The sequence below is a fragment of the Heterocephalus glaber genome, unplaced genomic scaffold (genome assembly GCF_053883595.1).
Source record: "Heterocephalus glaber isolate CG9 unplaced genomic scaffold, H.glaber_assembly_v1.0 deba00001481, whole genome shotgun sequence".
Taxonomy (NCBI): domain Eukaryota; kingdom Metazoa; phylum Chordata; class Mammalia; order Rodentia; family Bathyergidae; genus Heterocephalus; species Heterocephalus glaber.
This window is the reverse complement of record NW_028258317.1, coordinates 16,492,584-16,511,469: the sequence shown is the minus strand read 5'-3', so window position 1 is coordinate 16,511,469 and position 18,886 is coordinate 16,492,584. Positions and strand designations below refer to the sequence as shown.

The 18,886-nt window shown below is 37.6% G+C and overlaps 1 protein-coding gene across 4 annotated transcripts in view; it reads left to right on the top strand.

Moving 5' to 3' along the window:
• Nucleotides 1–18,886, top strand: part of Reck (reversion inducing cysteine rich protein with kazal motifs) — a 104,792-nt gene that overhangs the window by 66,942 nt on the left and 18,964 nt on the right. For 2 of the 4 annotated variants that reach the window (XM_087183709.1, XM_087183710.1), the window contains exons 7-13: nt 6,643–6,676; nt 8,906–9,103; nt 11,145–11,412; nt 14,301–14,480; nt 15,822–15,899; nt 16,446–16,658; nt 18,721–18,857. In XM_087183709.1, coding sequence (XP_087039835.1) covers nt 6,643–6,676; nt 8,906–9,103; nt 11,145–11,412; nt 14,301–14,480; nt 15,822–15,899; nt 16,446–16,658; nt 18,721–18,857 — 1,108 coding nt within the window. The remainder of the gene's footprint in view (nt 1–6,642; nt 6,677–8,905; nt 9,104–11,144; nt 11,413–14,300; nt 14,481–15,821; nt 15,900–16,445; nt 16,659–18,720; nt 18,858–18,886) is intronic. The other 2 variants (XM_004870117.3, XM_021248494.2) reach the window with 2 other exon arrangements.

Genomic DNA, 18,886 nt, shown 5'->3' with positions numbered 1-18,886 from the left:
ATAAGTCTAATTTCTCCTCTTAACTATTATCATCACTTTCTTCTAGAGTGATCTCTTTAAAGACTAATTTGATTTTGTCACTCCCCTTCTTAAAACCCTTTAGTAGCTCCCCTATGGAGTATAATCCTTGCTCCTCAGCCCATAATACCAAGCTTTTCTCAATTTAGTTCCTCACTCTTCCCTCCCTACACTTCAGCAGCATGCTACCTGTAATTTCCCAGATTGTGTCATTTTGTTAGTTGTAGCTGTGCAACCTTTTTGTCTGACCTGATATTCTTTGTTCCCTGAAATTCCATCCTGATATACCCTCATCTAGTGATATACTGGAGCTGGCTCTTGCAAGTTAGGGAAAACTGATTGTTAAATACTTAGACTTCTTCAGGCCAGTTTATAACTTGAAATCAGCCATGGATAGGGGTATTTATATCATGAACATCAGCAAATACTACAAATTAGAACTTTGTCCCTCTTGTGATCCACTCTATTCCCTCCAAGAAAGCTGGTTGCAACACACCGCTACCTCTATTCACTAGGCAATCCTTACCTCAAATTCTAGTTTAGATGGTACCTCTTTGAAACATACCTTGCCCATCCCTCATCTCTCCACCCACATAAGATTGATTGCTACCTCTAAACCTTTTATGTGCTTTATCATAGCATTTGTCACCCTCTAGTGCAGTGGTGGTGAACCTATTGCACACATGCTGCAGTGGGCTATTTGTATCATTGCAAGCTCTAAAAGGTACACCATCATTGCTCTAGTGTAACTGTGTTTACATGCCACTTTTCAATAGTAAACTCAGTTCCTGGAGCAGAGTCCCTACAGCTGTCTTTGTATCTTTCATTCTTTCACTCAGCATTCATTGAACTGATACACACTGAACTGATAATATGCATCAAGTACTATTCTTGGGGTACAGAGATGAAAGGATTTAGCCATTCTCTATAAGAAGCTCATAGTCTAGTCCTGTGATAGCAAACCTTTTAGACCTTTCAGTGATACATATAGCCTGCTTCATGCCATAGGTTTGCCACCACTGGTCTAGTCCATAAGAAGAGAGAAATTCAAATAGACCATTATAATACAGTGAGCTGAGTATATTTGTGTAAGCCTGTACAAGACACATTCGGACCTGGAGGAAAAACCTCTGCCCAAGGTAATGGGGAAATCTTCACAGAGCAGAAGACTTAGGCTAAGCAAAAAATTGTAAGTAGATAGTACTTTACACTTGATCTTAGCCAGGCCGAGAAGCGATTAGTAGATAGTACTTTAGAAACAGTTTAGAACTTTTTTTCACCCTGGAAAACTGAATTATACAAGGTTAGTTTTATGTGAAAACCCTGTATAAATAACTGTAAATTAGACCTTCTTTGAATGAGTACAGAATACTCATACTAAGTATTGTAGTTGTTATCACAATAGTGTTGTTCATTAAATTATTCCAAACCTCTATAGCTTAAAAGAGTAAAAGTTTATTATTTCTATAGACTGTAAGGGCTATCTAAGCAGTTCTGGTCTGGCCAGATTTCACCAGTTCTGGCTGGACTCACTCAATGCATTTGTAATCAGTTGGCAGGCAGCTTGGTTTTAGGGTGTCACTGGCTAAATCATCTCAGTTCTGGGGTTGATGTGTCTCTCCCATCCCTCTAGGAGGCTACCTTAGACATGTTCCCATGTCCACACAAGGTCCAAGCCAGGAAGTGGAAACATGGAAATGATTATTAAAGCCTCTGCTTGTTTCATGCTTGCTAATGTCCCCTGAACCAAAGCAAATCACATGGCCAATTCAGAATTAGTGTGTTAGAAACAGATAGAAAGACATGTGAAAAATTGGGACCACCACTGCAGTCAGTCTACCACCCCAAGGAAATACTCCAGTCTAGGCTGTCTTCTAGCCTTGTGTTACACTGCAGTGAATTTGCGTTCAGCTGATTGAATGCTGTGTAGTGATAATGAGCAAACTTCTCTGAGCAGTCTAGACCAGTTAATCTCATTTCAGTTTTGGGTGTTCATTTTTATGCAACTATTGAAATGACATCATTTTGGGAGGCTGAAGAAATTAAAGAATTGGTTGTTTATTGATATCCAGGACATGATAGTAAGCTCCTTTAGATATTCGAGCCACCTGTGCTTTTTGGCACATGTTTTTGTTTTTTGTTTTTTGAGACAGGGTCTCTATGTAGTTCAGGCTGACCTTGAACCCACTATGTAGCCCAGCCTGGCCTAAAACGGTGATCCTCCTGCCTCAGCCACCCGAGTGCTGGGGATTACATGCATGTGCCATCATGCCTGGCCCACCTATGCTTTTGACAATCATACTGTCCAAAAGGAAAAAACAACTTGTAGAGCTTTTAAAACTAGCTCTGTTTTTAAAGGTATATTGTTTAACTTCTCCAGCTTAGCATTTGATGGACTGGATTCCTTATGTGAAGTGCAAAACTTCAAGGTGAGGAAATTTTCAATTCATTTGTAAAAAGCAGATTTTTACTTATTGATGCCTAGGAACAGAGCAGTGACTAGTATCCTAGTTAAATAGGAAGCACTGGGAGTAGAAAGCATTAAATAATTCATAAGCTGGGTGTGGTGGCACATTCTGAAGATAGGCTGAGGCAAAGGGATTGCAAGTTTGAGCAAAGCTTGGAGAATTTAGTGATTTAGCAAGATCCTATCTCCAAAAAAAAGAAAGGAAAAAACAACAACAGGTGCTGAGGATGTAGCTCAGCATAAAGGCCCTGAATTCAATCCCCAGTGATGGAAAAAACTAACAATCATAAAATGGGGTCTTTTTTTGTCTTTGTCCAAAAGTGAGTAAAGCATTCCAAAATTCAAATATTCATTCACTTATTTATATTTTGACAGAGGATCTCACTATGTAGTTCAGGCTGGCCTCAAACTCATGGTAGTCCTCCTATCTCAGCCTCCCAAGTGCTGGGATTACAGGCGTGCACCACCACACCACACCACACCCAACTTCAGACCTTTAATTTTCAAAGATTCAGATGATCAATGTTTGTTTAGTTTTCACCATAGTCATCTTTGGTGAGAATGAGAGAGGGAGCTGGAGTGGCCAGTCATAGAAGAGCAGTGGACACAAAAAGAACTGAAACAAGTGGACAGATGGGGAAGTGTTACAAAGGCACTCAGCTGAAAGAATAGGTAACTGGGGCTGAAGGTAAACCTGCAGAACTAAGTTGTGAAGTAGAAGCTGGACTGGCAGAGTCTGCCTCTGAAGCATACCCATAGGGTCTTCCCCTAGAAGGAAGGTCAGTGTGTTGAGTTCCCTCACTTTGATTCCACTCCATCTCTTTCTCTGCCAAGTTTGCCCCTGGGTTCCCTGCTTTCCACTCCAGACAGAAGGGTTTTTGCCTTTTCTCTAAAACCAGTAGGAATAGGGAAGGAGACTAGTTATTGAAAGTGGCTACCAGAAGAAAGACTTCAGGATCAAAAATATTTTAGGGAAAATAAATTTAACCTCAAGAACTTTTTTTTCCACTAAGGTGCTAGTGTAAAGAATAGGAGACTGTTCAGATTGATTACTCCGTGGACATAATTCATTCAAGGGCTGAAGTCAGAACAATAATCCAGTAGAGTATCATGGAAGTACATTAGTGGGGCAGTACAGGGTGTGGCTCTGGCTCAGCCCTTGCCTACTTTCACGCTTGGCTCTCTGCTGTATAGTGAAAGCTTTGGGTTTTTACATTCCCAAGAGAATGTAATCCTGTCATCCTCCAGCAGGCTGACATGTTTTGGGTCTCTGAAGTGTGATACATCCTCACCTCAATGCCACTGTAGTTTTGACCTATTTTCAAGTAAGGCAAATGGTGTGAGGGAGGCACAGTGGGTATGATACTAAGTAAGCAGAAGGTCAAAAGAGGCTCCAAACAAGTGAATATAAACCCTCAGTTACTTCCTGCATTTGCCCCCAGATGGCAGTCAGACATTTGAAAGACTTAAGACTTGACTAAGGCCGCAGGGTTGGCAATTTAGCAAAGAATTGAAGTTAATGCTATAATTCATTATATATAACTCATTACAGATATACATATATCTTAAACCCTGTCAACTAATCAACAGTAGTTTAAACTGAAAAGATAGAGTTTCTTACAGTAAATTTAGGAATTTCTCATCAAAACAGGGTTATGATCAGTCTGAAATCAAGACAGATCAAATCGTGATGGGTATACCATAGAAATGGTGAATTCATCAATTGTCAGTATACTAGTGTGAACATTCTTTTAAACCTTAAACTGGGTAAAGAAATAAAAATGGTTTTTATTAACACTGAAGGTACCACCAAGTAAAAATATAAAATTTTTTTAGTTCAACAAATTGAGGTAAACTTGTGCATAAAAGGTTTATCAGTAAACATTAAAACAAATGAGAGATGCTTGGGGACATCTCTGAATTCTGGATGTGGCATCAAAGGAAGCAGCTGTTTCCTTTTTCTTCAGCCTGACAGATAACAAATATGTTTAGGCTTGCAGACTATATAATCTGTCTACTGGACTGTGTTACAGCATGTACAGTGTGAAGTAGATATACATGAACAATTGGATGTGGCTCATTTCAATAAAGTTTTATTTACAAAAACAAGGGTTAGGCATGATTTGGCTATGTGCAGTTTATCAACCCCTGATTATGAGTGAATGCTAGAGTTCATAGATATTTCCCTTTCTAGGCCTTAGTCTCTGACTTGTCAAATAAAGAAGTTGGGTTAGATGATGTCTTATATTTCTCAGGTTTTGTTTCCTTTAATATGCGTCTTAAGCTAAATGATCCACCAGAGAGTGACATTGCTTTTTCTCTTTGTAAGTTCAGTTTTTAAAAATCCAGCTTGAATAAATTTGTAAGTCCCTAGGGCAGAGGTTCTTAGACTTGGCACTGTTGACATTTTGGCACTGTTGACACGGTCTGGATGCTCCTTTGTTTGAAGGGCCAGGAAGAGATGTTGTGTGTATTATAGGATGCTAATCACAAACATTCCCCAGTTTTGATAATCAGCAGTGTCTCTAGGCATTGGCAGATGTCCCCTGGGAAGCAAAATCACCCATGGTTGAGGGCTACCGCTCTAGGGACTTTCAGAGTGTCTAGAAAAATCACAAAAATGGAAATCAGACCATGCACTCCAGGACAGCTAGCAAAATAATAAATATACTCCTTCAGGCACAAAGTCAAAAAAGTCAAAGCCAAAAGGAACAGTTAGCTTATCAGAAAAAGGTCAGTTAGAATTACATTCATCCATTAAAAGGGGCCAGAAAGTTGGTAGGAGGTTGTTATTTAATATTAATTTATATGATTTATAAATGTTCCTGGATCCAGTGAATCCCATAAAAGCTGTCTATAAATGAGCAGCTGAAAAGTCAAATTAAAACAAGGAAACATAGGTGAAGAGTAGTATAAACAAGATCAGTAGTAAATAACACTATTTACTTTTTCACTTTGATTGCTTGACTACCTCTAGCAGAAAAGAGTTCAGTCTAGGTGAGTTTATTAGTCTAATGAGGCTCAGGGATTTTGTTTTTTTAATTTTATTTTGCTTTAAGTGAGTAAATCAAGTTTGGCTTATTCTACAGTGAAATATTATTTAGTGGAGAAAACGAATTTAGCACAGCTGTTTCAGCTACATAGATGGATCTTTGAAGTTAGGTTTTCAGTGTTAGTAAAGTTGGCTCTTTAGAGGACAGCTCACTTAGCTGCCTTGGGATCGATCTACGATTAAAAGCCAAAATCATCTTGATTCAAATAAAGTAAAGGTGTATTTGATTTCCATACATTTTTTTATGCCCATTATTATCTCTTTAAAAAAAAGAGTTGTTAATGGTAGTTATTAATAGCTGACATGCCCTGAATATCTAAGTGGCTTTGGACAAAGATTTTTTTCACTCTCAGATTGTTTTCCTTCTTATTTTCCTTCTAGTGGCATGTATACAGGGTGATACAGTAATCTGATTCTAGAAACTAATCCTAGTCTCAGGCTATGCTTTTGACTTGTTCTGTGATCAGGGGTGGGTCTCTTTATGCTGCTGAGGAAATGGTTTTTTCATTTGTAAAATGGTAGGGAGATTCCCAAACTCTGGTTTGAGGAAGCCTAAAAAAGAACTATTCTTGAAGCCTTATTTGAACTTTTAAGTTTCTGAGCCCCAACCCCAGATTCTGACCCTTTTTAGTCTAAGAAGGCAGGGAAAGTCAGAAGACAGCCATGGACAGGAAGGACAGTGCACAGCCATGTTTCAGAACCATTAGAGATGAACTCTAAGGTCCTTTCAGCTCTAAAATGCAGTGGTTGTATGTATATATTTCCTTACATGTCCTTGATTAGAATGCTTTCTGGAAAATGTTTTATATCTTACAAGAAATGATGGAGAGTAATAATTGTAACACACACGCACACATTGATAAAACTAACAAATTTTGTTTGCTATAAAATGGCCAATTTATAGCTCATGATCCCCAATATGTGTTAGAAGATGTTTTCCCTTTTTGCTAGGCGATCATTTTATAACTTCTGTGTTTTCAGCCTTCAACTTCCAGAAGAATTATAGTTTGATATCCTGATTTCCATATAACCATAAAATGGAATAAAATTAGAAATTCTGTCTGGTTGTTAATTTCTGTTTATTTGTTTTTTCTTTAATTTGCAGAATGCTCTTTTCAGTTGCATTAGCAGAAATGAAAGTAAGTATATTGTTGGTAGTTACACAAAGAGCAACACGGTTTACAGAACCTGATTAGCTGTTACAAATACTGCCAAGATTCTGGCATTATAACTTAGGCTGTTAATAAGCCATCTGAGGGAATGTGCACAGCAAGATTCTGCTGGGCTCTTTCCTCTGGGGTGTTCAAGTCATTCATGTATTATAACAGTTCCTACTCTTAATTGCAGATTTACAAAGGAGACACAAGAGCTAGATGTGCTAGAGGAAGGTAACAGTAATAATAGGATCACTTTCAGAGGTTAAGCACATCCACATTATATAATGTAGCACTTGTCAAGGGCTGCCTCTCAGTTCATTTAGAAGACATTTATTGAGTATTTGCTTATTTGGGGGCAGACACACAGCTATGGGGAACATGACCTGTACTCTTAAGAACTTTAGGATGTGGTAGATTATGAGATAGCACACTGAAACAGTTCAGAAGAAGGAGGAATCACTTCCTGCAAGGGTGCTTAGAGGTGACTTCCTGGAGTTGGTGGCTCAGCTGGGCCTTAAAGAGTAGACTAGATATGAACAGTGGAGATTGGAGGAGGGGTACTCCAAGTGAAAGGAATAGTGACAGCATTTAGAGATGGGAAAATATAACTGAAAAACAAATAGTTGTTAGGTTGGCAGGGGGCTTATATCAAAGGACAGTAAGAAGCATTAGCTGTCTATCTTTTATCCTTTCAAACTGGGACATAGTTCAAGATTTTCGGATAGTCTCTGGTAAGTAATCTTATGTCCTGGTAAGGAAGCTAGTCTAATGAGGTAATAAAAAGATAGGCGTCATGTCCTATTCTACTTTTCTATCTTCACCATACCCCACTACCACTACTAGTTTATCCTTATTGAGGTTTGCAGTAGTAAATGTAGTCATAAATAATTGTGCTTTATGAGACAAGGGATATAGCTTAGTAGTAGACTACTTGCTTAGGATGTGCAAAGTACTAGATTTGATTCCTGGCACTACATAAAAAAATAATAAATAATTGTTTTGTGATTAAAATAAACTCTTTGGAAGTGGGCACAATAAGTTTGATAGTTCTTGCAAGTAAAAACAAGTAGCACAGGGCTGGGGATTTAGCTCAGTGGTTCCACTGCCTGCCTCGCAAGAGCAAGGTCCCAAGTTTGATCCCCAGTACCAAAAAAAAAAACAAGTAGCACAATAGATATGCAACACTTTCCTGGCCCTGGAAATTCACGCTTATCCTACATCCATTAAGTTACATATTCTGGAATCCACCAAAATTCTGATTCTAGTTCCCCAGTATCTATCTCTAATAATTATCCAGGAATTCTTACCTGCTTTTCTGTCAGTCTCTTCTCCTGTATATTTGTCGAGTCTTTCTTCAGCCTCCCACAGACCCCTGTAGACTCCTGTGAGGATCTCTTGGTCTTTTTCACTATAATTTCCACATTGCCTTCCCAACTTCTTATCACTCTCTCCCCATATACTTTCAGTGGCAGCCTATTGGTGCTTTTTAAAATACATAAATCCAGTCATATTTATTTCAAGTGAATTTTACTTTTCAATATGGGGGTAGATCATATCCATTGTTAAAGGGAGAGTTTCCTAATTTAGGCATATTCTTGCAGATGTTCAAACTGTATAGAAGTTTTTGAATTTTGTTTCAGTATACACAGTTATAAAATTGTCAAACTTATGTATTTGATTTATTTTAGTTTTTACTAGTCCTATGATAAATGTGAGGCATTTGGGGTTTTATTTTATTTTGGTATTGTTTTCTTAGTTTATAAGACTCTATAAATCTAATGCGGAAGGAAGCTGTTTCAGTGGTTCTCAGTGGGGCACTCTTAGCATTTTGGAAGACAGTTTTGGTTATGTAAGACTATTGTATATTGAAGGATATTTAGCAGCCCTGACACCCATGCATTAAATGACAAACGTAGTCCCCAAATCATCACAATAACCAAAAATACCTCCATATTCTTCCAGGGCGTAGTACCATTCCTGTGGAGAATCACTGAACTCTAAAGTTGATGAATAATGATTTTCTTCTTCTATCAGTGAGCACTTGAATATCCCCATGACAGTGCCTACAGTAGAACTGATTTTAAGTGTTTGTCTTCTAGAGTATGGTTTTATTTCTCAAATTCAGAAAGACAAACTGTTCCATCTTTATGACGATGATTTATTTTTAACAAAACGCTATTACTTGAGTGTTGTCTCTTTTTCCCCCCATAGTGGGTTCAGTGTGCTGCAGTTATGCAGGTCATCACACAAATTGCCGAGAATACTGTCAAGCCATTTTCCGAACAGACTCTTCTCCTGGTCCATCTCAGATCAAAGCAGTGGAAAATTATTGTGCCTCTATTAGTCCACAACTAATACACTGTGTGAACAATTATACCCAGTCTTATCCAATGAGGAACCCAACAGATAGTAAGTAAAAGAGACGTTCTTCTCATTTCAGTTTTTCTAAAAGAAGTTTATAAGAATAAAGTGATACATTCTTATAGATACATGTAATCACTATGGAAACACCAAGCTTCCTTTGGTGTTTAGATTTGGCAGATTGGACATTTTTGTCACAACAGGTGCCAAGAAAGATGAGACTGTCGAGACTATGAGGAAATGGGAATTCTCTAGAGTAAGAGTAAATTCTTTGGTTTAGATATTTTGGGGGGAAGTTGAATAGTGACCATTAGAATTCCAGATTATCATGTCTTTTGATCTAGCAGCTGCATTTCTCAGAATTTATCCAACAAGAAAACTTACTCAAATTTGCAGAAATATATTGTATCTATTAATATGAAGGATATACAGCATTGGTGTAATGGAGACAAATTAGAAATAACCCAAACGGGGCCAGTGATTTAGCTCAGTGGCGTCATGCCTGCCTCACAAACACAAGGTCCTGAGTTTGATCCCTGGAAAAAAAAAAAGAAAGAAAAAAAAGAAATAACCCAAACATTCATCATTAGGATTTTGATTAAAATTCATTAAATAAATTATGACATGTCTACATAATATTGATACTTTAGAAACAAAAAGGGAATATATTTACATAAAAGAAGTCCAAGATATATCAAGCAAAGCAAGTTATAGAACCAAAGTTATGGTGTGATATATTTTTAGCCATATACCTAGTTATTTTATATTTCTATAATGCTTGAATTTTTACAAGAGCAGTTATTACTTTCATAATTTAAAAAGTGAAAAGTCCTGCATTTTTAAAAAATCAGGGCCTCATAATGAACCTACGGGAATCTTCAAAGCCTCATCTTTGTATATTTGTTTTCTTCATCTATTCTAGAAATAGTCAGATTTGAAAGAACTGAGTGATTAATGTAACTGACAAAAGACTGACTTACAAGCCAGGTGCCAGTGTTTGACTTATTATACTGAGATACTGAGAGACTTGTTTTATAAACCCAAACACAGTGTACCTTGGCCATGATTGAAATCAGAACCCTAAGGCTTTTGACGTTTTGTGATGTGGCTGTGTGGTGAAAATCAGTAGATGAATGAAGCATTTGCCACAAGAATCCTTTATTTGTTTAAAAGGAAGTTTTGTGTTCCCTGACAGAGGTGCTGTGGAGCTAAGGAGTTAATAGCTTTTTAAAAAGTGGCGGTTGGGGAACAGTTGTTTTAAGGATAGAGCAACAACCATCTCTAGTGTCTGTGCTAATACAGACAAATCTGGAAAAGAAGGCTACAACCTAAAAAGGTTTCTCCAAAACTCAGACATACCTTAGAACGCCTTAAAGGACTCCTTCTGAATTGTATAGTCTGGTTGAAAGTGTTCTTTCATTTTCTGCTTTTTTTGTAGAAATTAAAGGCAGAGGACTGAGGTTGTAGCTCAGTGGTTGAGCATGTGCTTATTAGTATGTACGAGGCCCTAAGTTAAGTCATGAGCATCAAAATGAAAAGAAAATTAAAGGTAGAAGCAAACTGGTATCTTGTCAGTTTGCTACTGTTTTATTTAAATTATAACACATATTAGTTAACTTACAGGTATATAAAAAGTTTTGTTCTGTCTTGGAATATGATGGAATACAGTGTTTGTTTTTGTTACTATAAAAATTAATTGTCTCTCCTGTGTCAAGAACATAATCCCTTTTAGACATTGGTCACTAGCAGTAAATAATTCCACTTTGATCTATGTAGTAATACTTTTCTGAGAAAGTAAGATTCCTTTTACATGAGGATTTCTTGTATGTAGAATGATTTTGTACTTTTGTAAAGATAGTGCTATAGGGCCTGTGACTGGGGATAGGGTTAAGTTCAGGTAATAAATATTTTAGTTCTTCCACTTTAGTTCTTTACCTATTTTCTGCACTCCAGGGTAATGAAGACAGTATTTAATAGACTCATATACTGCAGCTAGAGATATAGAGTAGCAGTGATTTCCACTGTACTGCTATGTTCTCTTCTGAGCAATGCATGATATAAAATTGCCACTTATATTCTGAAAATGTAGGTTTATATTGCTGTGACAGAGCTGAAGACCATGCCTGCCAAAATGCCTGCAAGAGAATTCTGATGTCTAAGAAAACAGAAATGGAAATTGTTGATGGTCTCATCGAGGGTTGTAAGACCCAACCCTTGCCTCAGGATCCTCTTTGGCAGTGCTTTCTTGAAAGCTCACAATCTGTTCACCCTGGAGTCACTGTACACCCTCCTCCCTCTACTGGCCTTGATGGGGCTAAATTGCATTGTTGTTCTAAAGCCAACACTTCAACATGTAGGTTAGTATCTCATTTTTCTTTATTAAAATCATTAGAAAAGTAGCATTTTAATCATTTTAAGCTTAGCAAATATATGTTATATTCTTCCATTATGTAGGCTTGATGTTTAGAAGATATAAAATCTTTAATTCTTTCTGGAGAAGAAATGAGCTTACCTAGCATGCACAAATCCCTGGTTCGACCCCCAGAGCCACTTAAAAAAAGATACTGTTAAAATTTTAAATTATTTTATCCAACAAATATTTACCAAATATGGTATATATACACAAAAGATTGTTTTGTAATTGAGTGCTAAAAACACTGTTTTGGGATGTGAAGAATTAGCATTGGCAGGACAATAAATATTTAAAGAATAGAAGATCATTAGGTAAACTTATAATTTAGATGGGTTTTTTTGACATCTCAAGGGTATTCTATTTATTAAATTACAAAACTAAACTTAACAAACATTTTGTTATATTGGTAGGTAACTTGGGTGGGCGCTCATATCTAAAGTTCTATGTTGGTATATTGTCGTTCGTCTGTTACATTTAAGGGTTAAAAAATAGAGGAGCTGGGCCAGGGATTTAGTTCAGTGGCACCGCGCCAGCCTCACAAGTGCAAGGTCCTGAGTTTGATCCCCAGTACCAAAAAAAATAGAGGAGCTAGGCGTCATGGCACCAACCTATAATCCTCGCATTCAGAATGCTGTGGCAGGAGAATCAAAGCCAACCTGGGCTACATAGTGAGATCAAGGCCAGCCTGAACTACATAATGAGACCCTGTCTCAAAAAAACAGTAAAAAACATAATATATGATACATGCACACATATATGATAGAGAAAACACAGTCTGGAGATAAGAATAAGTGGAGACAACTAAGGTCATGCTAGAAAATGGAAGAAATAGAAGTTTGCTTTGTTAGAGATATTTGGCTTGAAAAGGGTCCACATTTTAGTAGGATATCCCGAAATAAATATAAGATACTAGGAGTGAACAACCTTTCCTGTATTTCTAAATTGGATGGACCTTTAACCAAAAAAATTGTGCCTGGAATGGTTTATCAGACTTTGTCAAGGTTATAAAAAAAAAAAAATCCAAAGAAAATTAGTAGAAGGGCTTAAAGGGAAACTAAGTTGACCCTGTAATTAAGGAAAGTGGGTTGCCTGTAGAAGTTAATAAATACAATAATGAGAAGGGGGCTGAATAGTACTTTGCCCATTTTAGAGTTTATACCTGCTTAAGAGTTGCTAGGGATTGAAATGGCAGTGTTGTCCCAGAGGTGCTTCAGTGAAAAAACTGTTTTCTCACCCTTACCTTGAAATAGGATTTCATGGTTTTCTAAGTGCTTTCACTTTCATCAGATATGATCTTCGTGGAATCTTATGTGATAATTTGGGAAATTTGTGTCATTTTGGTTTTGCATGTAAGAAACTAACTTGGAAATGTTAAATAATCTGTTTAAGGTGAATATAGAAAGTTAAGGAACAGGGCCGGGGATTTAGCTCAGTTCTGCTGCCTGCCTCAAAAGTGCAAGGACCCAAGTTCTATCCGTAGTACCCAAAAAAAAAGAAAATTAGGGACCAGAGAAAGCATTGGTTTCCAGATCAAGGTGCCTGACATAGCCTGAGCTGAGCTTTGTCACCCTCATAAATGCTAAGCTTCATTGAGAACAAGGACCTTATCCATTTTATTCACCACTGCATTTCTGTGCCCTCAATAAGCACTCGTAAAATAGGCACTAAGTAAACACTAGTAGAGTAAATGAATAAACATAAAAGTAAAGACACCCTATTTGTAGGGTAGTTATGAGAGTCAAAATGTAAGGAGAGTGGACAGTTTTTACTTGTAACTTTGTATATTTCAATAGTATTAAAATTGTTTATATAGTGAATATCTATAACTTTTATAAAGAAATATAAACTAGTGAATATTAAGTATGAAAATATTTTGGAAATGGTATATTGTTTTAGCTATATACACACGCTTAAGTTGCTTTGTAATCATTAATGAAAATAAAAACATCGTGTCTCAACTACAATACTATATAGAGGCTTTGGAATTTCTTAAAGAATGTAAGTGGCTTGGGGATAGTTGTTTTTTTTTTTTTTTGTACTGGGGATCCAACTCTGCACCTTGCACTTGCAAATGGTGGAACCACTGAGCTAAATCCCCAGCCCAGCTATAACTGTAATATGGTGGGTTTTTTGGTACTGGGGATCAAACTCGGGTCCTTGCACTTGCAAGGCAGGTGGCAGAACCACTGAGCTAAATCCTCCACCTTTGGGGATAGTTTTTTAAGCAGAAACTAGTAAACTTAAAGCCTACAGTTCTTCACCCCTCTTCCTCACCCTTCCACCCACTCCTTGTTCCTGTTCCTCTCCCTCCCCCACTCCTTTTTTTCTCCCTTCCTCCTCCTCCACCTTTGCTGGAGATTGAACCCAAGGCCTTACACATCCTAAGCACACACTACCCTGAGCTCCACCCCCTGCCCCTCCAGTGCTTCTTAAAAGTAACCTTAGAACTGTGTGCAGTTTTGCCTCCTGTGACTAAACATAATTATAGGGGAATATACCTTTGTAGAGGCAAAATCATGCGCTTTACTTTGAATAAAGGTAAAAAAGAGATCAGAAGGATATAGGGGGAAATAATTGTACCAAGAGCTGAGGCTGTACAAATACCATAATTGAACATTAAATTCAGCACTGAGCATTTTAGCAGCCATGGTGAAAAGGGAAAATATGGATGATAAATAAGGTCATTTTTCATTGGAAAAGATCACATTTTCTGGCTCCAAATTCTAGGAAATGATCATTTATTTTTTTGTACTTTATGTTCCAAAGTACATATCAAATAGAATGTGAGTTTTATTCATTTAGCTTATCTGTATGTTTCTGTTTTTGTTTCAGGGAACTGTGCACTAAACTTTACAGTATGAGCTGGGCCAATACACAGAGTTGGCAGGAATTTGACCGCTTTTGTGAATATAATCCAGTGGAAGTATCCATGTTGACCTGTCTAGCAGACGTCCGGGAACCTTGCCAGTTGGGCTGTAGAAATCTTACTTATTGTACTAATTTTAACAACAGGTAAGAATATATTATTATACATGGAATGGAAATATTTTACCATTAATTATCTGATTATTAAAAATATGAAAATATCATTTTACTCTGATTTTATTCCTGCAGGGTTAAAAGAAAACTGTAGCTGAGCATAGTGGTACATGCCTGTAATCCCAGAACTCTGGGAACCTGAGGCAGGATCAAAAGTTCACGTCCAGCCTGTACAATTTAGCAACTTAGTGAGACCCTGTCCCAAAATCAGAAAAAAAAAGGTCTAGTTAAGTGTGAAGGCCCTAAATTCAATCTCTAGGTACTGCAGAAAAACAAAGAAGACTTTTTGTGTGTGTGTGATTTCATCTTTAAATGCTATCTTCCATCTGAGAAATCACCTCTGGGGAAAGGAAGCACTATTACAAAGTTCCTTCTAATCTAGAGATGCCTCAGGCTTCTGGAATTCAGAGAATCTCCTCTGCCTTCAGTCCCTTCTCCCTTCTACTCCACTGCTAGGGGAAACAATTCATTGCAGAATAAATAATTGTAAACTGTTTGATCATGCGGATGTCCTTCTGAAGACAGGTTGCTTTAAAAGACCTTCAGACTGGTTTGAGGTTCCTGCTCACCGACTCTCATTTCATGCAAAAATATTTCTTTACAGAAGCAATTCAAATGGGTGTTTTCCTAAAGTAACTAGTAAGAAAAATAAGGAGCCAAGGACTAAGTTTTGAGCATATATCCAGTTAATGACTGAGTAAAATTGAAGAAAAGAGGCATCCAGAACACGGAACAGAACTCTAAATGAGAGAAGCCAGAGAGGTTTGGTTTTATCAGAGAACCAGAGGGCAGAAGGGAAGAGAATCATTCAGTTGGGCCAGAAGGAAGTTTTAAATATTTTTGTTATGTGATATTTACCTCAAGTTAACCCAGTATCCATTTAAAAGTATTCAGATTATTAGTTGGAGTAGGAAAATTGAGAAATCAATGAAAATAAAATATACAGGAATGCTTCAAAATATTCAGTAGTTAAACAAAATGCTTCTAAATAATCTGTGAGTCAAAGAAGAAATCATAAAAGAAATTGGAAAATACTTCCAGCTGCATGATAATGAAAATGCAATATATCAGAAATTGTGGGGTGTGGCTAACAAATGCTTAGAGAGAAAATTATGGAGATATATATATATATATATGTATGTGTGTGTATATATATAGAGAGAGAGAGAGAAAGGTTTCTTGGTTTTTTTGTTTTGTTTTGTTTTTTCTTGCTGTATTAGAGACTGAACCCAGGGCCTTTGTACTGAGCTTCATCCCCATCCCTTTTTAAAAATTATTTTTATTTATTTATTCATTTTTTAATTTTGAGACCAGGTCTTACTTCATCAACTTGTCCAAGCTGGGCTTGAACTCACAGTCCTGCCTTGGCCTCCCAGAGTTCTGGGATTACAGGTATGTACCACCACACCAACAAGAGCCCATTAATTTTAAGAAGGTAAATGAGTCCTGAGATCAGAAAGTTTGAGAACCCCTAGAATAAACAAATTGCCATGTATTTATTTTGCCAGGTTTTTTGAAACAGGCTCTCGCTCTATAATTCAGGCTGGCCTTGAATGCACTATGTAGCCCAGGCTGGCCTCAAACTCACAGCCATCCTATTGCTTCAGCCTCCTGAGTATTGAGATTACAAATGTGTGCCACCATGCCCAGCACTTTGTGAAGTTTTTTGGGGTTTTTTGTACCAGGGATTGAACTCAGGACCTTGCACTTGTGAGGCAGGCGGCAGAACCACTGAGCCCCAGCCCTGTGAAGTTTTAAACTTCACAAAAATCTATTTTACAAAGAAAACAGGCCAAGAATGTAGCTCAGTGGTGCAGCATTTGCCTGGCAAGCTCGAGTCCCTCAGTTTGATTCCCAGTACAAAAAAAAAAAATGTATTACTTTTCTCTAGAAAATAATTGCTGATTGGCTCTTGGTTCGTTTGTTTGTTTGTTTAAGGCCAACGGAACTTTTCAGGAGTTGTAATGCTCAGTCAGATCAAGGAGCCATGAATGACATGAAGCTGTGGGAGAAAGGAAGTATAAAGATGCCATTTATCAATATACCTGTTCTTGATATTAAAAAGTGCCAGCCAGAAATGTGGAAAGCAATAGCTTGTTCACTGCAGATTAAACCTTGTCACAGTAAATCTCGGGGAAGTATTATTTGCAAGTAAGTTTCTTTCATTATATATTTTGCAAGTAAGACTCCAGTTTTAGTCCTCTACCTGAAGCCTGTCTTTACAAGTTTTTCTCCCCATTTCTCGTTTCCTATCACCTCCCACTTGTCAAATGCTTTCCCACTTTTTTCCCCTTTGCTTGACTTACTGATACTCCATATCCATTTGCTCACTGCCTGCTCCTCTTAGCTGCTTTCAAATACCAGACATTCCTATGGCATCTTCTCACATTTCCCCAGTTCATAATGATTTATCATTAGTACAAATTCCTATAGACTTTTTTTTTGGTACTGGGATCAAACTCGGGTCCTTGCGCCTACGCAGCAGTCGGCAAAACCACTGAGCTAAATCCCCGGCCTTCCTATAGACTTTTAAAATGTATTTTATTTTGGAACTTAGTTCAAGAAACATTTACTGTAGCTCAGTGGCATGTGAGGCCCAGAGTTTGATTCCTAGCACGGGGGGGGGGGGGGGGGGGGGGGAGGAAGGAAGGGAAGGAAGGAGGGAAGGAAGGAAGGGAAGGAAGGGAGGGAGGGAGGGAGGGAGGGAAGGAAGGAAGGAAGGAAGATTTAGTAAGAGGAGTTGAAGACAACTGTATCTTTGTGCTTTTTTTTGTTTAGGTTTTTTGTTTTATTTTGTAGTACACAGGATTGAACCCAAAGCCTTCATACTGAGCTACATTCCCATCTCTTTATTTTTTATTTTGAGACAGGGTCTTGCTAAGTCACTAAATTGCCCAGGCAGGTTCAAATTTGCAGTCCTCTTGCTCAGCTTCCCAGAACGGTTTATTTTTGTATCTTAATGTGTGTGCTTGTTTTATATTCTGTTAGACTTTGCTCTCTTTTAAGGAGTTTATTCTTCTTTGTGTCCTTTTTCTTTTACAATCTTCTTTTTCTCCTCTTCAAATATTAGCATAATCCTGTGACACAGTAGGTATCCAATAAATATTTGCTGAGTGAGCTTATGCATGCATCCTTAGGGCCTGTTTCTAGTAAGAATGGTTTGCTTAGGAAATTTAGGATAAAGTAAAGATCAGAGCCCTCTGGTGGATGAAACCAAAAGTATTTAACTGCATAGTAATCTGTTTCAGCTGTTATTCAAGCATCTTTTTTTCAAAAGCTTTTCTAAGACCAAGTTAATATTTAGCTCCTAAATTGCTGATGTCTGGTTTAAATACTGCTGGATACTTGATGACTCATTTCAGATTATTTCAACCTTAAATAAGGTCTAGGCCTGTTTTCTGACATGCTACAAGAGGAGAGATACTAAGGTATAACTACTGGGTGACAAGCAGGAGGCAACAAGTAGGAAATAGAGTAGACTCAGCACAGAAATCAAATCTCTATTCAAGACTAGAAAACTTTAAAGTAGTGGACTTTTCAGTTGTTATAAGCCAACACCTTACTGTGGATAACTAAAAAGATAATTTAAAAAGGAGAAAGAAGGGGAAAAGGAAGTAATTAAGCATAAGGTTTTGAAAGTAAGGACATGTGATTTTGCAAAGATCAAATCAGACTAGTCTAATTTCCTTTCAAAGATGGTTGGGCTCAGTGATTTCGCCGCCTGCTGTGCAGGCACAAGGACCTGAGTTTGATCCCCGGTACAAAAAAAAAAAAAAAAAAGATGGTGAAAAACCACAGTGATGGTAGGAACAGGAAGTATAAGTATAAAATTCGAAGAAGGCCTTTGATCTCAGGTAAGAAAAAGCTCGATATGCTTTGAATTTACTGTTCAGCCCAGGTTCATTGTGAGTCCTTTTCTCTTTCACCATACTTAGACAAAATCAATTACAAAACATAACTAAGTTATGGAAACACTTTCTAACCAGCCGGAGTGGTGCATGCCAGTAAATCCCAGTATTCAGGAGGCTGAGGCAGGATTGCCACAAGTTCAAGGCCCACCTGTACTACATAGCAAAACCCTATCTCCAAAAAAAACGTGGGGGCAGAGAAGAAACTCATTTTCTGGAAAGCTTTGAAAAACAGAAGTGATTTTAACTAGACAACATGAGGCAGTTCCTTGAACCCTAAAATTGTGTGCATTTTTATTTTTAAGATCAGATTGTGTGGAGATTCTTGAAAAATGTGGAGACCAGAACAAATTTCCTGAAGACCATACAGCTGAAAGTATTTGTGAGCTTCTGTCACCTACAGATGACCTGGAGAATTGTATACCCTTAGATACATACCTCAGTAAGTACTGCTTTTGTTTGATTTTAGAT